Source organism: Lithobates pipiens, unplaced genomic scaffold, assembly GCF_037356315.1.
Source record: "Lithobates pipiens isolate NorthernLeopardFrog02 unplaced genomic scaffold, aLitPip1_a1.2 Scaffold_23, whole genome shotgun sequence".
Classification (NCBI taxonomy): domain Eukaryota; kingdom Metazoa; phylum Chordata; class Amphibia; order Anura; family Ranidae; genus Lithobates; species Lithobates pipiens.
Window position 1 is genome coordinate 93,462,241 of NW_027507785.1, and position 17,485 is coordinate 93,479,725.

The 17,485-nt window shown below is 40.5% G+C and overlaps 1 protein-coding gene across 2 annotated transcripts in view; it reads right to left on the reverse strand.

Annotated features, from left to right (window-relative positions):
- The window catches only part of CACNA2D3 (calcium voltage-gated channel auxiliary subunit alpha2delta 3), a 1,440,485-nt gene that overhangs the window by 369,067 nt on the left and 1,053,933 nt on the right, over window positions 1-17,485 (reverse strand). For both annotated transcript variants that reach the window (XM_077452052.1, XM_077452053.1), the window contains 4 exons: window positions 15,854-15,899; window positions 15,679-15,776; window positions 12,342-12,435; window positions 10,585-10,680 (listed from right to left, as the gene is read on the reverse strand). In XM_077452052.1, the coding sequence (XP_077308178.1) occupies window positions 10,585-10,680; window positions 12,342-12,435; window positions 15,679-15,776; window positions 15,854-15,899 (334 nt within the window). The remainder of the gene's footprint in view (window positions 1-10,584; window positions 10,681-12,341; window positions 12,436-15,678; window positions 15,777-15,853; window positions 15,900-17,485) is intronic.

Genomic DNA, 17,485 nt, shown 5'->3' on the forward strand with positions numbered 1-17,485 from the left:
ATTGGGCAGAGTCCAGATCAATAGAATCCTCTGCGTATAAGGTCATATGATAGGCCTCTTAGATTTTTGAGATTTCTGATGGGCAGTTTGTTACATGTCCAGTGGCATCTTTAAGAGCCAAGCTAGTAATTTATTGGATTTGTTACCAAATGTATGGAGCTGCAAATCAGGAAAGACAGTTTTTTTTTGTTTTGTTTATTCTGTTTATTAGGTTTTGTAATGACAATTGCAAAGAAAACAGAAATAATAGCCTGAAACCAGGCCACACTATACAACATAACACAAAGTGCTTCAGCACTGGACTTGCTGTATAACCCTGAGACCAAACATGTAAATAGTACAAACAGGTTCAATAACCTATATACATGGTACATAAAACTTCAAAAAAGAGCAAATACTGGCATCACCCTCCTAGTGTAAATCACAGGTCATCAGATAAACCAACAGACCCATGGAATTAAGTACAGGCCCACTGCCACCCAATAATGTAGAAAGACAGGCCATTTTCCCATATCTCCAGACCAGATTCCACACATATAATACAAATCATCACATAGACACTGTAAGGTAGCCATTTAATCCGACACTGTGGATGTACTATTTATCCAATTACCCCACCCTTTATCAAATTTCTGTGGTATGCCTCTGCTAGCATATGAAGCTTTGTTGAAGGGGATGGCTTTGTTAATAAGTGCCTTCCATGCTGGAATAGACAGAGGGGCAGACTTTTTCCAGGAAAGCACTATTAACTTCCTAGCATAATAAAATAATGTCATCAAAGTACAAGTCACTCTTCTTGGAGCTAGGGCATCATCAAGCATACCTTGGCCATTGGCTGTACATTGATGGCAGTAACCCCCCCCCCCCAACCAAAAAATTTGGATGGCCGTATAGTTCCAAAATATGTGTAAAAAATCGGCATCGGCTAAAGTGTACCATAAGCAGCCGGGTGACTGGGTATGGAATATTTTAGCCAATCTGGCCAAAGTGAGGTAAATGCAATGTAAAAATTTGTATTGAATAAGGTGATCCCTGGTTGATATCCGTCTTGAAAAATGAATTTCCCAAATATCATCCCAGTCCAGTCATTATCGTCTAACTGGAGGAACATTGCCCCCCAGGCCACTTACCATCATGCAAGAAGCTCACCAACCTCTGTAAACAATTGTTTGTATATAGTAGACAGGGCCTTAACTAGAAAGGCATCCCTAAGTAGAGACTCCAGGTCATTCATTTTAATTCAAGAATGGTATTTTCAAACTGGGCATTATACGCGTGTCTAAGTTGTATATAGTGAAACAGGTGGTTATTGGGAAGGTGGAATTTGGCTTTCAGAGTATCAAACTGAAGGAGCTTTCCATTACCCACAATGTCTCCAAGTTTCTTAACACCATATTCAGTCGATATGACTGGATCAGGGTAATAAAAAAAATGCAACATATAAAAAGAAAAAAACTGAGCTGTGATCTAATGATTCCTAAAAAGCAGCAACTCTGCTGTGAGATATACACAGAAAGAAAAATGTGGTAATAAATAGAGCTGCAGTATCTCAACTAATATGATAGCAATATATGACAAAAAAAGAAGAAAAAAATTAATATAATCAAAATCCTAATCAAAAAAATGTGCCAGGTTAGGATTCCTCCATAACGGTGTATGAGGGGAAATCACAAACTTTATTAGTCACTGCCCATGCTCTACCATTGCATGCATGGAGGTGTTGAAAGAAAGACTGTTTAATTTGCCCAGTGGTCAAAGCATCGTTTGGCGTCATGCCAAGTTTGCTTGTGCTCCACAGTGTCTACGTTAGCAAGGTTGATTTGAGCATTGCAAAGTGTTTGGGTGTTTATAATTCTGGAGGGATGATATTTTCAGTGAGGAGACATGATGAGATATGAATATTCCTTGGAGAAAGGCTTTTGTCTGCCTCCCAATACAGATTGGGGTCACTTGCATTTGTATTTTTGAAAGAATCATATTCATCCCAGGCTGTCTGTAATGCATGTATGAAATCATATGGGCATTACGGGCCAGATATGCAGGGAATTTCCATAATTAAGGGCATGTAGTTAGTGCATAGGCTAAGGTCAGAGATATAAGGGCATGGTCCGAAATGACCATATCAAGGATAGTAGTGTCACAAATTTTATAAAGGACTCCAGGAGAACAGAATCTTGTCTGGCCAATGAATCTTGTAAGGGGGAATAAAAGGTATACTCTCTATTGGTTGGGTTTGCTAGGCACAATGCATCAACTATATTCATCATAGCTGATATCATATGTGAAATGGGAATATCAGAGGAAGGGTGTGTGCTGTCTGGCTGAGGCCTTGGACGTCTCTACAGTATTAAAGAAAGTTTTTCCAAATTAGAATTAGGGGTGTAAGTATTAGTAAGTTGTACAGTGTAGGATGTCAACTGTAAACACATGGAGACCTTACGACCAAGCTCATTGCTATCGACTGGATGGTACAAGAAAGATTTGATGTGATTATGAAGCAAAGTGGAGCATATCTGGGAAAAGGCTATGAGTTTGCGTGACACTTATAAGGAGTAGTCTGCAAATATTAATAAATTGTGACCATTAACTTGAATGGCACGTTGTTGCCTCTTGCATTGTACAATCATCTGTTTATCCACATGGTTCAAATAGCAGACTATGATTGGTCAAGGCGAGTTCCGATTTTCTGTCTCCACTAAGTTCTACCGTGCAGTGTGTGTCCATCCCCAGTACCGCCGGGATTTTTGTGGATCATAAAGCTGTCAGCCTGCTAGACTTTTATGATTCATGGAAGTCCAATGATGTGCAAATTGTTTTATCTGGAAAGATTTTTCAGATCATCTAGCTTATCTTGGAACATATGGAAAACTGTATCATAGTTTTGTACAGAGCTAGTAGCCTGTTGCAGCTCTTCTTCAATGGGAGAAATCTTTTGTTCAGTTTCTTGCAGACTTTTGGACTGTGTCCCCATCTTTTTATGTATCTGTGCAATGGCCTATGTGACAGCTTTATTGACTACCTCATTATTAGCGGGTGTGAGGAGAGCCGCTATAGTCACAGTTATGCGGAGCTAGGAAGAATCATCTGAGGGAGCTGAAGGATGAGAGCTGATAATTTCTTCGCCATATTTGTGTCTGATCTCTGCTCCCTGTTGCAGAGCATCCGGGCTAGAGTATGAGATTGGAAGCGGGAGTGCTCAACAAAGCGATCCATGTGGGCATTGAGGCTATCAGCTGCTGGATCGCTGGTATTGGAGCTCCTATGTTTGTTTTCTAGGCAGGTTTTCTAAAGGCTTAGGGGGAGCAGTACAGACTCACCACTATACAGGGATAAATATTTGAGAACAGTTCATAGAAGTCCATAAACCAGGCATGTATGAAGTTTGATATTCTGAACCATTACTAACAATACGATACAATAGTAGCGTAACAGACCATCATCACCCGTTTTATGGAGAACTGGTATATGTGAAAATCCCTGTTACTGTCTACCTTCAAACAAAAATAGGGGAAACAGTCTCTCCAAGTTATTAAATAGACAGAGAGGTCTTCTGCAAAAACAACTTCTTTTTCAATTAGAGTGAAAAAAACAAAAAAAAACGTTGGTGTTTTGTTTTATGGTGTTTGGTACCTCAATGGTTGAATAAACCCACTTAGAAAACATTATATATCATTTATGTTGTCTGAGTTTCTGTCATAGGACTTGCCAAATTCAATTTATTCTATAAGCAGTCTAGAACCATTCACAGGCATTTTTTCATCCAAGGTTCTGTTTTAATGCCAATATTTATAAAAGATATACTTTAAAGTGGAACTCAAGGCAAAACTATTTTGAACGGCAAAACTATTTTGAACGGTGAAGTTTTAGAACCTCTGTCAGGTTTTAATGCAGAACTCATCCTAATTCACATTCCAAAGGACATACAGCAAATTAGGTCACCTAGCTAAGAAACTGACAAAAATAAAAACCTGACAAAGGTTCTAACACTTACCCACCCTGATGTCTGTTTTTAATACTATTTGTATCCACCTTGAAGAAATTTCCCCCTATTTCCAATGCCTATGACTAGAAAGAAAGAGAATGTATATCTACCCAATACACCAGTGGTTCTCAACCCTGTCCTCAAGTACCCCCAACAGGCCATGTTTTGGGAATTTCTCCAAAATACCAAGCCATTGACTCTGATTTAAGGCACCTGTACGAGTTAAAGGAAAACCTGCAAACACGGCCTGTTGGGGGTACTTGAGGACAGGGTCGAGGAACATTGCAATAAACAACCAAAGAACCTGATAAAGGTTATAACCCTACAACACTCTAGCCAAAACAAAAGATCTTGGCTGCAGTTCCAGTTTAAGTTTTCAAATGTAAAATGCACTACAACAAGGAAATTGAAATCAAATGCAATGCAGACAGATATAAATGTGCCCTAATGTACAGTATCCCTGGAGCACTGGAAGGACAACTGTACCTTTGGCTGTGCTGTTCAGGGAAAGGCTGCACATAGAAGATTGTTGGATTCATTTTCCAAGTAGGTTACACTCAGGGGATGCTTTTAGAACAACATGTACAAAAGGCAACATTGTCCTTTAAGTGATAACTATAATTGTATGTATTTTACCGGTTCAGAAAAAGTTTTTAAGTTATAAACTGTATTTCCCAATTCCTACCCAGCAGGAATAAAATCAATATGAACCACATTTTGAGCATGCAGTCCAGTTTTGGTCACCAATCCTGAAGAAAGATGACCTTGAACTGTAGAGAGTCCAGAGCAGGGCAACACAGCTAATAAGAGGGTTGGAGGAGCTCATTTATGAGGAACGACTAAAAACATTACGTTTATTTTCCGTGCAAAAGAGGCACCTAATAGGAGATACGATGACCACATACAAAACTGTAAATGGTGACTCTGGCATTGGGAGAAAGCTATTTAATCTTAGATCTTTAAAGAAAATGTGGCCACACAATGAACTGGATGAGAGGTGGTTCAATCTTTTGTTTAGGACCAATGCCGCATTGCAGATCCCTCCTCTACTTTGAATGTGGCAAATGCAACCAGTTTAGGACCACCTGACAGAGGAGCTGGGCCAGTACAGACAGCAATCAGACGAGGGCAAGGACATGCAAGAAGGGAGGGGGTTTTGCAAGAGGATTGACTTGTTAATTTTTCAAGCAAGCTTGGAGGCACATTGCAAGTGAATAAAAAATCTACTTATCGAATGAAAAAAATTGCAAGTAAGCATTTATAGGATGGACATAGTTGGCATTCTTGACAAGTGATAAGTGATTGTGACAAGACCAGTGACTGTATTTCCTCCCGCAGTACTGGAAGATTACCATTGCAGGGGTATGGTGGGAGGAGGGCAGGGGACTTTGGATTTCAATGAAGACAACAGTCACAAGCACAAGAGACACTTCTCATTAAATGTAAGTACCATCCCCTGTGCTGATTTAAAAAAAAAACAAAAAAAAACTTAACTTAGACTTTAAACTTAAAGCTGGATCAGAGCTGATAAAATGATGAAAGTACAGTTATGCTTTAAAAGTATAGTAATTTCTTTTATTTATTATGAGGTATCCAGAACAACCTTTCTCCATCTTAAAGAAAATGGGCAATAACTTGTAGCAGATGGGAAAATTACACTAAGCTGGAGTAATACGGCATAACACACTGTATTCAAAGTATCACAACCACTTCTACAAACAACTTAACACAAAACTGCTGTTTTCTGATCTCAAGGTTAAGCTAAATAAGCAGCATTTCATTTTAAGCTTAAGAACATTTAAAAAAAAAGAATGAAAATTGGCACTGAAAACAATGGTTAGGGAGAAATGCACAACTGGGGTGCACAGCAAATGAAAGCCCTAAAGCAATCTAGTTTGGCACTGATGTTTAAGACAAACCGGTCTTGAATTTAGGTGGCTGAATCTAAGGTTTTAGCAAATCTGCAATGTGACACAATTTTTTAGACCATATTTCATGGTCAAAAAATGGCTGTATATATAAACGAATTCATAGTAAATATATACAAGGGGAAAATAAAGTGGAGATTTTTTCCATATGAACCAGACTGATGTTTGCTGGCACTCACTAGAATGTAATAGAAAATATAACAGCTAAACATTTGAGTGCCTGGCCTTTTTTTTCTATTGTCTTCTATTGTAATAGGGAAACCATAAGTTTTTTTTTTGTTTGTTAGTTTTTTTTAGCTTTACAAGTGAAAGTTATATTTGTATCTGAAATAATTGTATTAATGTGCGGTAGGTAATGTGTGTGTATATATATATATATATACAATATATGTCAAAATCAAAAGGGGACTGGGAGCACAATGTAGCAATGGAAAATGTTAATACAGATATATCCTTATACAACACAATGAACAAAAAGGTGTAGGAACAACATTTCCGGGCATCCCCACCATTTCTCAAATTCAAATCTACTTTGTATATAGCACTGCCCACTAATTGTTTTTCCAAAAGTAACTACATGCATCATGATATCAACCAACTGGCTCAGTCTTGTAGACTAATGACTGTGGGATTCCCATGGGCAGGTGAGAAAATCTGTTCTAATTTTTACTGGCCTACAACTGCTAAGCCAGCACCAGCTCACACTCTGGCCCTGTTTTCTTCTCCAGAGAGGTTCTTCCCACCTATGCAGTCCAATGCAATGCATTAACACTCCTTATGTGAGTAATGTGAGTTGCGTTAAGCCAGGCAATTCATAAGAATGAGCTACCAACACACCACAATGCACCATGGTGTTTTATCATGTATTGTGGTGCACTGCAACGTGAGTGTGAATCTGGCCTAAAGGAAGTCCATATATAACCTCTCCTTCTAAAAATGTTGATCCACGTATTTCAGTAACTTTTGAGTAAATGGCCATGAACAAGCCTACAAAATGAGGCGCTTCAACCTTACTCTTACTTTGCTGGTTCTTCTGGGTAAATACACAAAAATGTTTAACACCAGAACCAGTCAAAAAGCATTTTAAAAACGAGATCAGTGAGGTCAACTTTAAAATTTCTCTCTAAACAAGTTTTTCTTAATTAACCACTTTCAGACCGGACCATTTTGTGCAATTCTTTTTACAATTTGGCACTGCGCTGCTTTAACTGGTAATTGCGCGGTCATGCAATGTTGTACCCAAACAAAATTTGCGTCCTTTTCTTCCCACAAATAGAGCTTTCTTTTGATGGTATTTGATTGCCTCTGCGATTTTTATTTTTTGCGATATAAATGGAAAAAGACCGCAAATTTTGAAAAAAAATGATATTTTCTACTTTTTGTTATTAGAAAAATCCAATAAATTCAATTTTAGTCATACATTTAGGCCAAAATGTATTCAGCCACATGTCTTTGGTAAAAAAAAAGTCAATAACTGTATATTTATTGGTTTGCGCAAAAGTTGTCACATCTACAAACTAAGGTATGTTTTCTGGAATTTACGCAGCTTTTAGTTTACGACTGCCTATCTCAGTTCTTGAGGTGCTAAAATGGCAGGGCAGTACAAAACCCCCCCAAATGACCCCATTTTGGAAAGTAGACCCCCTAAGGAAATTGATAAGTGGCATGTTGAGCCCATTGAATATTTTATTTTTTTGCCTCAAGCGATTGAATAATGACAAAAAATTTTTTTTTTTTTTTTTTTTACACAAAGTTGTCACTAAATGATATATTGCTCACACATGCTATGGGCATATGTGAAATGACACCCCAAAATAAATTCTGCTGCTTCTCCTGAGTACGGGGATACCACACGTGTGGGATTTTTTGGGAGCCTAGCCGCGTACGGGGCCCCGAAAGCCAAGAACCGCCTTCAGGTTTTCTAAGGGCGTAAATATTTGACTTCACTCCTCACTACCTATTACAGTTTTGAAGGCCATAAAATGCCAAGATGGCACAAAACCCCCACAAATGACCCCATTTTAGAAAGTAGACACCCCAAGCTATTTGCTGAGAGGCATTTTGAGTCCATGGAATATTTTATATTTTGCCACAAGTTGCGGGAAAATTACAAACTTAAATTTTTTTTTATTTTTTTTTCACAAAGTTGTCATTAAATGATATATTGCTCACGCATGCCATGGGCATATGTGAAATGACACCCCAAAATAAATTCTGCTGCTTCTCCTGAGTACGGGGATACCACATATGTGGGACTTTTTGGGAGCCTAGCCGCGTACGGGGCCCCGAAAACCAAGCACCGCCTTCAGGCTTTCTAAGGGCGTTACAGTTTTGAAGGCCATAAAATGCCAAGATGGCACAAACCCCCCCCCAAATGACCCCATTTTGGAAAGTAGACACCCCTAAATTTAGGGGTACACTAGTGAGACTAGGTAATAAATGGCGGGTGCCCTGAAACTATAAAAAAAATAACTAACCAACCAGCGTCACCTGTAACAGTTATATGGTGATCACTGGTGAAAGGGTTAACTAGGGGGCAATCAGGGGGCTTTATGCGGTAGTATATGGGGGTCCCTGGCGCTACAAAAAGCTGCGGCGAACCTAAATACCTACCTGCCTAACTAGCGTCACCTGTGACACTAATACAGTGATCAGAAAAATGATCGCTTATTAGGCTGGGTTCACACTGGAGCGATGTGGGAACGCCACGAATGCGCGGCGGGTTCCCGCATCACATGCCTCCCGGCGGCAGTTCACACTGCCCTATGCGAACTGCTGGGAGTGTCAGTGAAATGTTAATGACACCCCCAGATCAGTTCGCATATCGCAGTGCGAGCTGCAAACTCGGATCGCATGGTGTGAACACCCATGCGATCCGATTCTGCTGCGGACCAAAAAAAGGGTCCCGTGCGAGTTTGCGGCGGGTGCGGCGGGTGCGACACGAATTCAGCCATACTATCTGTATGGCTGAACTCAAATCGCACAGAGATCGGATGTGATTTGCACTGCAGTGCGGTGCGAATCACATCCGTTCTCATAAACCGCTGCAATGTGAACCCAGCCTTAGTGACACTGGCGACGGGGGGTGATCACGGGGTTAAACCTTTATTGGGGGGGTTAGGGGGGTACCTTAGAACTAAAGGGGGCTAACCCTAACTGCCCTAACAGTTATTACAGTCACAAATGACACCCGCCGGGTGATCAGGGGGTTAAACCTTTATTAGGTAATAAATGGCGGGTGCCCTGAAACTATAAAAAAATAACTTGCCAACCAGCGTCACCTGTAATAGTTATATGGTGATCACTGGTGAAAGGGTTAACTAGGGGGCAATCAGGGGGCTTTATGCGGTAGTATATGGGGGTCCCTGGCGCTATAAAAAGTTGCGGCGAACCTAAATACCTACCTGCCTAACTAGCGTCACCTGTGACACTAATACAGCGATCAGAAAAATTATCGCTTATTAGGCTGGGTTCACACTGGAGCGATGCGGGAACGCCACGAATCCGCGGCGGGTTCCCGCATCGCATGCCTCCCGGCGGCAGTTCACACTTCCCTATGCGAACTGCTGGGAGTGTCAGTGAAATGTTAATGACACCCCCAGATCAGTTCGCATATCGCAGTGCGATCTGCAAACTCGGATCGCATGGTGTGAACACCCATGCGATCCGATTCTGCTGCGGACCAAAAAAAGGGTCCCGTGCGAGTTTGCGGCGGGTGCGGCGGGTGCGACACGAATTCAGCCATACTATCTGTATGGCTGAACTCGAATCGCACAGAGATCGGATGTGATTTGCACTGCAGTGCGGTGCGAATCACATCCGTTCTCAAACCACTGCAATGTGAACCCAGCCTTAGTGACACTGGCGACGGGGGGTGATCACGGGGTTAAACCTTTATTGGGGGGGTTAGGGGGGTACCTTAGAACTAAAGGGGGCTAACCCTAACTGCCCTAACAGTTATTACAGTCACAAATGACACCAATGCAAAAAAAAAAAAAAAAAAAGCAATTGGTGTCACTGTGACTGGGGGGGCAGGGGTAATTGGGGGGGTGATCGGGGGGTAAAGGGGGGGTGTGAGTGTGCCTGGCATGTTCTACTGTATGTGTGGTGTGTTGGTGCAACTCACCGAACCTCTCTCCTCGGTGCCGGAACGAAAAATACCGACACGGAGGAGAGAATACATCACTTCCTCTCCTGTGTTTACATTACAGGAGAGGAAGTGATGTCACGGAGGATTTCCATTCGTCGAGAGCGATCGCGAGGGGGTGGCCATGAATGAATGGCCGCCCCCTCATCCCGGATCGCTCTCGAAGGAATGCCGACCGCCGCAGGCACCGGGGGGGGGCCCGATCGGGCCCCCCACCCGCGGGCAGGCAGGGACTTATATATACGCCCATATGCCTGCCCGTGCCATTCTGCCGACGTATATCGTCGTGCGGCGGTCGGCAAGTGGTTAAATGCTCAGATATGCCAAGCTTGCATGAAGGTAAAAAATCTTGAGCCTTTTCAACCATTTTAACATTTATAGTACCCTTCACTGGAAGCACCTATACAATATCCTGATATGGATAAATGAAAACCGCAACGGAAATATTATCACAAGTTTACATCAAGGGCAATATACACACTTTTAGCCAATAGGAATTTGAGATTCAGGCACTAAATGCTGCTTACTTGTAAGTTAGCTGCTCTGGGCCCACAAACAGATTCACACGGGTCAGTCCAGTGCGTGTACCAAGGAAAGCAATCTCCACGTCTTTGTCTGAATTTCTGAATATAAATATGAATATAAGATTAAAATCTACTGGACATTGCAGGAAGTGAGCCAAACATACAAAACCATATAAATCAAATTCACTCTCTGGCAAACAGCTAGCATAAATAGCTGCTGTAACAATTATCAGAGTGCATCGATTAAAAAAGTCTTGAGACACAGTTATGACTACAGTTTCCTTCATTTAAACATGCCCACTGGACATAGTGGACACTTCAAAAGTCTGCACAATTAACATGAAATAAGAAAGACAATAAATATTATTTACAAATGTGTCTATTTTTTTCTGGAATTTTGCTTTGTCTTCTCCTAAGATGCAATAGGAGCTTCCACGACTATTTTCTTTTGAGCCCATTCAGACTATGCCTTGGGTTACCTTGCTCCTTGCTCTGGCAGGCTTTGGTGCTGTTATTCTCTCCCCCCAAAGCTCTAGTCTTGAGGTGGAGCCTTGGTGTCATCACATACAGTACAGGGCTATTAATCCCATATTGTATGTGGTGGAGCCAGGAGTGTGACTGTAACTGAGAGCATGGATCATGGGAACCTGCTGGATCAGGGAGTCAGATAAGTAATACAGCCTTTTCTGCAACCCCTCATGCACACACGATGGGACATTCCGACAACAAAATCCATGGGATTTTTTCCGATGGATGTTGGCTCAAACTTGTCTTGCATACACATGGTCACACAATGTTGTTGGAAATTCCGAACGTCAAGAATGCGGTGACGTACGACGAGCCGAGAAAATTGAAGTTCAATAGCCAATGCGGCTCTTCTGCTTGATTCCGAGCATGCGTGGAACTTTGTGTGTCGGAATTGTGTACACACGATCAGAATTTCCGACAATGGATTTTGTTGTTGGAAAAAATTTGAGATCCAGATCTCAAATTTTGTGTGTTGGAAATTCCTATGGAAAATATCCAATGGAGCCTACACGCGGTCAGAATTTACGACAAAAAGCTCCCATCGAACATTTTCCATCTGAAAATCCGACCGTGTGTATGGGACATAAGACTTTATGAACATTCCACTGCAATCGTACCTGGAGCTGACCCTTATTTTTTACCACAACACACAGATGCTTTCCACTGTGTGTTGTGGTGAATGGAAACAAATGTACGTTGAAGTTTGCTGCCAAATAGCATTGGGGTGGCATTCAAAGTGAATGGCACCACAATGCTGATCGCGCATTAAAGTTCACTATGGTTATATACATTTTAACACATTAGGCCATCACATCAGCGTGAGTAGGCCTTTTATATAAATGCCAATGTCAGCATGATGTAATGAAAGCAGTAGGCACAAATACAACACCTTTTATTGCAAGGAAAGGAGTTAAAAATTGAAATAGTCACAGTTAAAGTTAATGATTAAAACACTAACCCACATTAAGACAACTATCACTTTTTCATTTTAAGTATCAGTACTGGAAGGAAAAAGGAGAAGAGGACAACAGAAACCAAGATGTATAGATAGCATCTTCAGAACAATGGACAGGAAGTTAAGCAAGCTCTGGGAGGCAGTGGAGGACAGAAAAGCCTGGCACGCTATGGTCCATGAGGTCACAAAGTGTCGGACACGTCTAAATGTCTGAACAACAACAACTGCATTTCTAATTACTGGATGTATTTTATCCTTGATAAGGACATATACTCACTCTGATTTGTTCAGTGCAAGGCTGGTCCAATAAGCCTCCAATGGAGCGCTGACCACAGCATCAAACAGAACCTCTTGTATAAGCTCTTTGTCACCTGCATCAGAATGATATATTATGAGAATCTGCAATATACCCACTGTATATATATTGTATTAGGTACACATCTATCATCAGTTAAGCGTGTGTGTTTGCCTTTCTGTTATGGAATTTAGTGCTGAAATGTTCCTTAGAGATTATGTTTAATGGTGATCTGATGGCAAATTGTAGTTCCTGCAGATTTATCAGCCACCATGCAGGCTAAGAACCTCCTTTCCCTCTCAGATTCTGACACCACCATCTGCATGTTAGTGTTGCAATTGAGATTAGTCAAACCAGGAAACATTTTTCCAACTATAAATGATCAGATTTTGGTGTTCCTGTACCGGCTGTGGCCTAATTTTAACTATTCTTGGCTAATTGGAGTGGAATTCAGCATGTTCTTCTGCTATATCCCATCCTCTTCTACGTTTTACATAATGTGATGCTAAAGAGACACTGTCACCTTGTCAATGCAGGGCAAAGTGACAGTGTCTCTAAAAGGGCATCACCCAACACCCATATACTCACCTTATCTGCATTCCCTAGCAGCTCCCATAGTTAAAGTGGAAAAATAGCACTGGACCCGTAATGTTATCTTATTGGTACACCCACGGTGTCTTTGACTTTTCATATAATCTAACATAAATCTAAACTAAAGTGCCATATCACAGTTGAAAAGATCCAGATATTATTTGATCCAATAGATGCCAGGGCTACAAGTAAAAAAATAGACAATGTTATAAGTGAACTAGATCAGCTGGTGTGGCAGCCAAACCAGCTACTAACGAGACTTGTTCATATAATCACACTGGAAGAAATACTAATAAAGGTCCAGTTTACTTATAGTCCATTTACATTGTTTTCAATATCAAGCCATGGAACTCTGAATCATGTTGGATACTCCTTTGATTGTCCTTCTGACCTCTTTTGGATCTGGACCCTTTAGCAGTGATGTGGTACTTCAAAATACATTTTTGTTATACATCACTGTCACTTGAATGGGGGAATGATGTCACCACATTGCCAGTTCACCAATACAGTCAATATCGGCACTGGCTACTGGGGATAGGAGTCAGGAGATGCCCTTTGCAGAGACAATGTTACTTTGCACTCAATGAACAAAGTGATGATGTTGCACCCTTCCAAACATCACTGCAGTAAAGAGTGCCTATCTGAGCAAAGACTTTCGTCGTGTTAGCATGAACAAGTACTGTATGGCCATTCTTTTCAGACCTCTATTATAAACTGCCTCTTAGTTGGATTCTTTTGGCACCTTTGTCTTTACACATTGGACTTGTGACTGTAGCTAATGAAAATCCGCTGAGGTTGACAACTTTTAAGATGCTGCAACCACCACATCCGTCACCAACAATCATCAGTCAAACTCAACAAGATTACAAATCCTCCCCATTCAAATGTTTCAAAAAACTCCAATGATTTTTGACCATGTCTACATACTTTAGGAATTGCAGCCATATGACTCGCTATTTGACTATTTGTATTCATAAGCAGGTGTACCTACAAAAGCAGCCACTGAGCACTGCTTCTTGCTCGAATATGCAACACATGAAAAACCAGCACTATAGGCTTTAATAACAAGACGCCAAAAAAAAGGCTGTCACCTGTGGTATAAATCATTGATAACAACAGAAAATATATTGCATATAGTGTGACAGTAACAGACAAACTGTAGACACGTACAACAAGTACTTATTAGAATCCCCCATAAATCCACTGGGAACTAATGATATCATTACAAACTCAAACAGCCATTCTTGACACATGCTTCTACTCTCTATATCTCAGAGTGAATTAAAAAGAAATATTAATAGTAAAAAATACTAAACATAAGACATGCAGCATACAGTAAATTGAGTTTATGGATTTTTTATTCTTTATTCTTTTTAGTCAAGGCTAAAATATTTCAAGACCAATGGCTTGAGGTCAACATCATTTTAATTTAGTTTTAAATTGTGATGATGTTTATTATAATTGTTATGATTTATATATAAATATTTATTTACATATAGACATTTAATATAAGGTAGACTGATGAAACTGGTTTGTGGAGCATTCTGGGTTTGCTATAAAGAGAGCCCAGCAGTAGCTGATTACTTTGTGACTGTCTCTGCCATAATGTAATCTCCCAACAGCCAATGTAAACAGAGCAGGCGTGGAGGAGGTAGGAGTCAATGCTCAGCCTCATTTAACTTTGCTGCATTTGAGTTTACCATATTCAACTTTGTAAACAAGCTATTTTCAACAAAGCAGCCAAGGTCAATAGAGGAAAGGACAATAGAGCTGAATAAAATAAATATAAGATATTTATATCTAGTATTTCATGTTGACATATTTTTAAAAGCTTAATTTTACACAATACTTTCCACTATATACAAAAACTGTACTACTGTAGCATAACAAAGAGTGTCCTCTCTCCTAAGCATTCATCATTATCAAATTAATGCAAATGTTCTACATACTGCCATAAAGGACCAAATCCATATATCCTGAACTAAAGCAAATTGAAGTTGATGGGCAGTCAAGTAGAGTAGCAAAGCCAAAATGAGAAACTGACATTCTCATTGGCAAAACCAAAAATGTGTGACACATAAAAAAGCATATTAACTTATCAAAAGCCCAGTGCAAAAATGTGTGTCAATGTGCTACAATAGACGTTAACAAATGCATGCCAAAAATGGACAAAAGTGCACATGGATAGAAGTGAACCTGTTCTTAGTATAACAATAAGTGCTGTTTTGTATTCTTCAAAGACGTGCAGTTATATTATTCAGCTAGAATATAGTATCACACTTGTGCTTCTACATTTTCATGCATTTTAGTGTTCTTTTATGTATTTTTCATGCATCTTCAAGTATTTTTATTGAAGTTTAATGAGTCAAAAGAAGCATCTGTACCTTTTTCTAAGTTGCATGGAAATACATTGCATAGGTTTGAGTGTGCCCCATAGGCAATGAGATTCCTCTGTGCGTACTGATCTTGTCAGTGTGCTCTGCTCTAAGACCCCAAATTACATCATGGCAGTGTTTAAGGACACCAAAATATGTACTTCTAATGGAATCCTATTAGGTTAATGCAATCTTCCATATCCTGGAATGTCCAAACCAACATGCTACATACTTACAACCAAGACAGTCCTATATTTGATTCCATATTTATCTACCCTTTTACTAGCGCCAGCCTGACTGTAGTCTTAAAGGGGAACCCAAAGCCATTGAAAAGCAATTAGGGTTTTACTTACATTGCAAGGATGGCTCTTTTCCTGTGAGGTATTTTTTTATTGCTTTTAACTGAGTGAGGTGACGGTGCTCTGGATGTAGATCTGTGTTGCAATACGTCCTTAAAAAAAAAAAAAGCTGTTAGTCCACTGAACACACAACAGAACTGTTAACAATTAGAACACTTCTAATACTCACCACTCATCAGCCAAGGAAACATCCGGGTGTTCTAGATCATGTAATCCTAAGAGCAGAAATCAGAAGATCACAGTATTATCTTACCAGTTTATTCTATATATTGAAACCTACTGTATTGTATGTTGTAGCTGACTACAGTCAGGGTAAAAATCATCAGAAAACATAGGGGTTTACTAAAGTCAAATGTGCTCTTCACTTTGCAAGTATAATTACCTTTAGCTTAGTGAATGTGGTTGTCAGGAAAGGAACATTCATGTATACAGACAAATTAGTCTGAGGAAGCGTGCCCATGGCCAGGTAGGTTGTGTGTGCGCTTGTGCCCGAAAGTGTGCGCATGTAAATGCGCATGTGCAAGCGTGCATTGACACCAGAAGGGCTATTTAAACTGCACTATTGCAGTGTGTCAGTGCTGTTTGGTCTATTACATTCCTTGTGTTCCTGTTTTCCGCTCCTGTTGTTCTTCTGTAGCCAACTTGATCCTGCCTCTGATTCTGCCTGAACACTACCTGAACTTACCCCTAGCTGGTCCTTGGATCACTATCCCTACACTTCTGCTCGCTCCTTTTGTTCATCTGCTCTGCTGTTACTGGCTCTGGCCTGTCTCCTGACCACTCTCCAGCCTGCCGTTTGAACCTGATCTGCCCGCTAGCTGCTGACCTGCACTGTCTGACTCTGCCTTAAAAACCAACAAAAGTCCCAGCGCATTGAAGTGTCCAGTCAGGTGGATAAGAAGCGTTAAGAGGGGTTAATGGCTCCCAATCTCATGAGACCAGATGAGAGATCAAACAAAACAAAGGAGGAAGTGCTGATCCGATATATAAACCAGACATGCCAGAAAGTTTAAAAAAATAAGAATTTTAATGAACTAAACCCATAGAACAAACTCCATAGTCCAGAAAAAAAGATGGAATAAATACACTGCAACTCCAACTCGCAGCTCTAGTGGATGCTACAGCTGCATTTGGTGGGATGGATGGTTGCCTCCGAGTACTGGAATTCCTGGGAGCGGGCAGGTGGCGCAAGGGAGCCCCCAGAAGACCTGGAGATGGAGCCCACATCCCTCGGCCACCTGCCATAGAGGTGAAGCTTTGCTAACTTCCATCGTCCAAAAATGCTGTTTTCACCCCATTCACTAAGCTAACGGAAAGTTCCCTCATAAAGTAAACAGCCTATTTGCTTTTAGTAAATCAGCCCCGCAGGGTAAAAGTATCAAGCGATAGTGAACTGCAGCATTGCCCTAACATAATGTTCACCTGAGTGTTTGCCCCTGATTACAGGAGATTATACAGGAGGAATTGACCAATAAATCACAGTTCACAGTTCGTGATTTTTATGTGACCAGATCAGCTATATGACTTCAAGATAAAAGGTATATATAGGGTTTAAGGTATACATGGGGCATTGTGGTGGGGTAAAAGTTTCACTTTAACATGAGTAATTCTTACAATATGAGTTATGAACCAATGGCTCTACACATCTTTGGTTCAAGAGCTATGCAGCAGGGTAGGAAAACTTTTTTATTGAATATATACGCATTTCTAAATTCTCGTTTAAAATGAAAACATTCTATTTAAGTATGTATTCTTAACTCAAAAAATACTCTCAACCTCCGTGAATGTCCACATTCCTTTT